The sequence below is a fragment of the Arachis hypogaea genome, chromosome 19 (assembly GCF_003086295.3).
Source record: "Arachis hypogaea cultivar Tifrunner chromosome 19, arahy.Tifrunner.gnm2.J5K5, whole genome shotgun sequence".
NCBI lineage: Eukaryota > Viridiplantae > Streptophyta > Magnoliopsida > Fabales > Fabaceae > Arachis > Arachis hypogaea.
Window position 1 is genome coordinate 45,551,996 of NC_092054.1, and position 5,866 is coordinate 45,557,861.

Genomic DNA, 5,866 nt, shown 5'->3' on the forward strand with positions numbered 1-5,866 from the left:
TCTGCTTTCCTGCTGTCTTCATCCAATCATTCCTACTCCTTTCTATGGCAAGCTGTATCTAGGGCATCACCGTTGTCAATGGCTACATCCCATCCTCTCTGTGAAAATGGTCCAATGCACTGTCACTGCATGGCTAATCATCTGTCGGTTCTCGATCATACTGGAATAGGATTTACTATCCTTTTGCGTCTGTCACTACGCCCAGCACTCGCGAGTTTGAAGCTCGTCACAGCCATCCCTTCCCAGATCCTACTCGGAATACCACAGACAAGGTTTAGACTTTTCGAATCTCAAGAATGGCCATCCATGGGTTCTAACTTATACCACGAAGACTCTAATATCTCGGACTCGGTCCCCTGTATTAGATATCTAAGAGATACTCATTCTACCTTATTTGCATGTAGAACGGAAGTGTTTGTCAGGAACGCGTTCATAAGTGAGAATGATGATGAGCGTCACATAATCATCACATTCATCATGTTCTTATGTGCGAATGGATATCTTAGAATAAGAATAAGCTTAAATTAAATAGAAAAACAATAGTACTTTCCCTACAAAAAATTCTGGTTAAAACGGCAGTTTTTTTGGGTATTTACGGCGGTTTGAACCGCCATTATTACCAAGAATGGCAGTTTTAGAAAGCGACGTAATTCTGGGCGCCATTCTGGTTATTATGGTGGTTTTCAGAAAACCGCCACAATTTCCTGGGTTAAAACGGCGGTTTTTGGATAGGTTAAAATGGCGGTTCAAACCGCCATTATTTCCAATAAAACGGCGGTTTTTGGTTGGTTAAAACAGTGGTTCAAACTGCCGTTATTTCCAGGAAAAGATGGCGTTTTCTATTGGTTAAAACGGCGTTTTTTAACCGCCATTTTTACCCTAACAAAGTGGTATTTTTATTGGTAAAAACGGCATTTTTGAACCGCCATTTTTACTCTAACCATAACATTTTTATTGGTTAAAATGGCATTTGAAACCGCCGTTTTTACCAGGTTAAAATGGCATTTCATATTGTTTAAAATGGCAGTTACAAACCGCTCTTTTTACTGGATAAAAGTAATATTTTTTTAACTTTTAAAAATGCAATTTTTACTGTTGTTTTTATCGTACTAAACAAATAATTTTTTTATTAAAATTTCACAATAACAAAATCACAATCCATAGACAAAATATTATATAACTCAAAGTCTTAAACATAATATATGATTTTTTAGTATTGCAAATCAAAAGTAATAATTCCTATACAAAATATCAAACTAAGAAATATTGTTAGTTCTATTACATTTGGAGTTTTCATAGAGATGCTCAAAAAGTTTGCTACAGGCCCTTCCAAATTTTAATTGTTCATGTCCGCGTGAATAAATATTACCTGCAAAAGAAAATTGAACATTAGAAATAGATAATTGCTCAAATAAATAGCAAACTACCAGCATTTTGAAGAAGAGAAAACTAAACCAGCAGTCTCACAAGAAATATGCTATTTGATAAGAACTCATTATTAATTTCATATTAACTAAAAATTTCTAGAGTTTTGCTTCTACTCCTTCCACGGAAGCAGCCCCCTTTTTAATCTCTTCAGCTAACTTCTCAACATGGCTATACATGGAATTGTAACTAAACATGCCATACAATTTTAATCAGATTCATGCCATACAATTTCATGCCAAGAATTTGTTGCTGAGCTAAATTTTTTGTTGTTGAAAATGGTCAGAAAGTTGAATTTGTTGGTGAGTCAGGCTTGCTCTTCCAATTGGTGTTCTCTACAAAAATGTTTCTTCTAGGCTATAGTATGGCTTAACTGCTACACCAACACCATTGTTGGTCTTGTACATTTTTCTTTTTCTTTCAATTAATTTAATATTTAATTTTTTCCATTAGATCAAATGAGCAAATACAAAGAGTCATAACTTAGGCGTTAGCCCCTCTTTGGTAACTATCTCGAGACAGAAATATAGAGATACCATGAGACACAAATCTATTTAGAGAAAGTGAATAATTCAAAAACAAACATGTCTTTGTCCTATGACAAAATTTGCACATTTTTCTGTATATCTTTTTTGAGATAGTTTCCATGCACAACCTTAATTCCACTAATTTTCTTTATGATTTCTTGATTTAGAAGATCATAGTACTAACATCATTTCAAAACTCAAAACACAAAGAAGGTCATGAGACAAAATCTCTAGCAGGACTTTTCAATTTCCTTACAGGAATAACACCATCAGCAATTCCAAGTCTATAATGTTCTTGAGCTGTAATTCTTGGCTTTTTAGCAGCCTATACAAAACTCACTAAAGTCACTACAAAATTGCTCAGATATTCAAAGTAAGCCAAAAATCAGAACTAATTTAAATTCATTACCTTAGGAGCAGCTTTGGAAGATTTTCACAATATTGCAGCACAAGCTTCAAGGCTAGATGATAGAAGTTCATCAACAAACAATAGAAAATATTCAATATATATGTGATTTTTATTAATTACCACAACAAACAGTTTAATGCAATCACAGAGATGTGAAAAGAATAGAGCTGAAGGCATTAGGAAGCAAAAGCACACCATCCGGATCAGCAATTCCCGCCATTTGAAGAGCATCTGAATTAGCCAAATCTAAATTAGCTGGTGTGACAGCTAGAATGAGACAGGAGGGAACTTTGATATATGACATGATCATTGTTCTGATTCGGGCTTCGATATCAGATGGCTGGTCACTAACAGGAACCTTTATTATGCTTGGAAGATCAACAAGTGTGATATCCAGAACATTTGGAGAAAATTTTTTTAGAAAAATCTGCTTATCTGAGTCTCCTTTATTATCTCCTGCTTCTTTATCGGTTTCAGCATATAGATAATAATAATAATTATAATAATAATATAAAACAAAGTTAATCAGGAAAAATATACAAGTTAAAAGAAGCAGCAAAGGAAAGACACTTAATGGACATTTAACGCACAGTCAATACCTTACCAATCCATCAAGAGTAATGCACACTAGACAATAATTAGTTTATCATGGCATAAGAAATTCAAAAGTTGATAAATGGAAATACACAAGTTAAAAGATAATAATACTAGTGCTACAAGTCTTTTATATTATCTAAAACCAAAATTTTTCTATTATCTAAAACCAAAATTTTTAAAAATTAAAATTAGTGCTATAAGTTTTTTATCCATATAGCCAGCTTAGTTGTTATAATACTATCATTATCGGTGTTAAAACAGACACGAGCACCACTAGCTTTCAAAGTTCATTAGCAGCAGCCAGCAGGCATATGATTTCTTAATAATGATAATAATAATAATAATAATAATAATAATAATAATAATAATAATAATAATAATAATAATAATAATAATAATAATAATAATACAATATAATCTCTATGTTATGATCTACCTTTTATTGTTTAGAAAACAAATCATGCTCAGGTAATAAATCTAAGTAGGAATTAAGTTTCTCAACAAACTACTATTTCTTTCTTTTTCTTCTTCTTATCTCTTTGCATGGATCAATTTGCAGACTTTTTCATATCCAAAAATAAATAAATTAAAATTTAAAGGTGGCCACACATAATCCAAAGAGATTTCCACCATTTCCAAGTTGTCATAGACTTCCACCATTATGTCAATATATCATAGTGAAAGAGAAAGCTCATTTTGTGAAACTGATAGGAATTAGTTATTAAGGATCTATTTTGAAACTTAGTGTATTAGCTGCAACTTAAAATATAACATATAAAACATTACATATTTACCTCAACTGTTAGAATGATCTGAGCCTTTCCGTCAATTGTGGTCATATTGGCATTTTCCACTTGAAATCCAAATGAATTTATAGCTTCCATCAACCTTGAAAACCCACCTGGCTTCTGCTCCCAGCATACCTTAAGCAAGAACTCTGTCCTACTTATATGATTCACTTCTGTTTGCATCTGGTGAACATGTTAAAAACGTCATAATAGGTCTATGACAAATAAACAAGTACCAAAGAAATACCAACTCTTTGTACCTTCATCTCCTCTCTGTGGCAAGATTTTTAGCATGGTAACCTTCCTTTCTTTAGGCACCCTAAATTTCTGACACTTGCTGTCCTCGGTGCCTCAAAATAAGAAATTATACAATCCTTAGAAAAGAGAAAATGTGATGAAGAATGTTGGTTAAACTCACATGGTTGCAGGCAAATAGTGTTGAGGTTCAACATGAGGAGAATTTTCCATTGTTCCTTTCATTAATTCAGTTTCAGCTATATTGCATGCAACCAACATCTGATTTATTTCAATTCATAACAAGAAAGTGGATCAATCAAATTGCTAAAAATCAAATAAGATACCATAAAACCATCTTAATTTCAATATCAAAGGACAGAGAACAGGGAAAGATAGGGGGAGAAAACTCTAACTTGCTGTCTTTACTTGTTCCAATTTCGCTATCAAGAACTCTCAATTTTTGCATGTGTGGCTTTGCAATACTGATTAGATAATCACATTCCTCTTTGATCTGCTCAGATTAAAAAGCTAAATTTCGGTATTTGAAAAGTGATAACAATACAATCCATCAAATTAATGCTCCTAAAAAACATGAACATCAACCAGGATTTAAACACAATGTCATTGCATCATGTAAAGCTCACAAGCAAACTATAAATACTAATTTAAATGCTACTATTAATAATCATGCAGCCAAAGAAAACAGAAACACAATTCGCACAATTTATTATCCTAATCTTCGAATTGAAAATATAACAAAAGAAAGGAGGATTCATCAACATCAGCTACCAGTAACTAGAGATCAAATCATAATACTACCAATTTTATTGAACAACATTCAAGGTATTACACATTGTCACAAACAAGAAAAACAAAATCACTAGTGATAGGGAACAGAGCATATATCAATATAGTGAAGATAGTTTGGATTTGTTATCAAATCAGTCCAAAATTATAAGTTAATATAACTAAATGATAAACATCAAGGCTAATTATAAGTCCAATTTCTAAGTTAATAACCCCCTGGCCAAAATCTTACCTAAAAACTCTACCTCGTAAAACCTAAGAATCTCAACAGAAGGAAAAACTTGTAGCATAGTAGCTCGATGAAGGAGGCTGTAGTCGGAGGAGAACACCGCCGGAGGAGATTGTCACCGGAGGAGAATATCGTTGGAGGAGATCTTTGTTTCAACCTTGCTCTCACACAGTGACATCATTTCAGTTCGCGGCATGGTAGCTCAATCGACGATATTGTAGCTGGAGGAGAACGCGTGGCCGGAGGAGAACGCGCCGCCGGAGGAGAACATTGCCAGAGGAGATCATCGCTGGAGAGATTGTCACTAGAGGAGACAACAAGGAGAGCATTTCAGTTCATAGCTAGAGGAGACAAAAATCTCGATGGAGGAGTATCTAGTCGATCGGGGGTGAACGCCGCTAAGAAGACCGTCGCCGGAGCAGATCGTCGCCGGAACAGAGCATAGTGGTAGCATTGCTTTTGGGTTTCAGTGGTGGCAGCGTTAGTTTCAGTGCGTAGTTTTAGAGTTTTCATCGTTGGAGAAGAGTTTTAGGCCATTTCAGTGTGAAGTTTCAGGGCTTTTGTCATTGGAGAAGAGTTTTGGGCCTTCTATTTTTTTTAATCATGGATCTAGTTAACGGCGGTTTAAAACCGCCGAAATCACCAAAAACCGCCATTTTATGCAAATAAATTATGGCAACACCATAAAATATCATAATTCTCAAATATTATGGCAGTTTTTTGAAACCGCCGTAATATAAATGCCGTTTTAAATAAGTTTTTTTGTAGTGTTTGTATTAATTCATGAGGAACAGCAGAGCTCTACACCTTAATCTATAGAGTGTAGAAACTCTACCGTGGAGAATAC

General features: G+C 34.1%; 1 protein-coding gene and 1 long non-coding RNA gene across 2 annotated transcripts; both read right to left on the reverse strand.

Moving 5' to 3' along the window:
• Nucleotides 1–1,161: 1,161 nt before the first annotated feature.
• On the reverse strand, nt 1,162–2,842 carry LOC140181872 (uncharacterized). The gene is made up of 4 exons (XM_072227493.1): nt 2,557–2,842; nt 2,362–2,413; nt 2,209–2,277; nt 1,162–1,369 (listed from the first exon to the last, which is right to left on the reverse strand). The coding sequence occupies exons 1-4, from the start codon at nt 2,669–2,671 to the stop codon at nt 1,366–1,368; spliced, it is 240 nt and encodes a 79-aa protein (XP_072083594.1). The 5' UTR covers nt 2,672–2,842; the 3' UTR covers nt 1,162–1,365.
• An 886-nt stretch (nt 2,843–3,728) lies between these two features.
• Nucleotides 3,729–5,554, reverse strand: LOC112776131 (uncharacterized). The gene is made up of 5 exons (XR_011877500.1): nt 5,023–5,554; nt 4,397–4,494; nt 4,165–4,262; nt 4,007–4,083; nt 3,729–3,929 (listed from the first exon to the last, which is right to left on the reverse strand). It is a non-coding gene; the product is annotated as an uncharacterized lncRNA (long non-coding RNA).
• Nucleotides 5,555–5,866: the final 312 nt, after the last annotated feature.

What these genes read in the sequence shown, in the direction of transcription:
- LOC140181872 (XM_072227493.1), bottom strand. Translation starts at nt 2,671, where the DNA reads ATGATCATGTCATATATCAAAGTTCCCTCCTGTCTCATTCTAGCTGTC. An exon ending in GGGAATTGCTGATCCGGATG is followed by an intron (nt 2,414 to 2,556) that starts GTGTGCTTTTGC and finishes TCTATCATCTAG; the next exon opens with CCTTGAAGCTTGTGCTGCAA. An exon ending in CTTCCAAAGCTGCTCCTAAG is followed by an intron (nt 2,278 to 2,361) that starts GTAATGAATTTA and finishes AGTTTTGTATAG; the next exon opens with GCTGCTAAAAAGCCAAGAAT.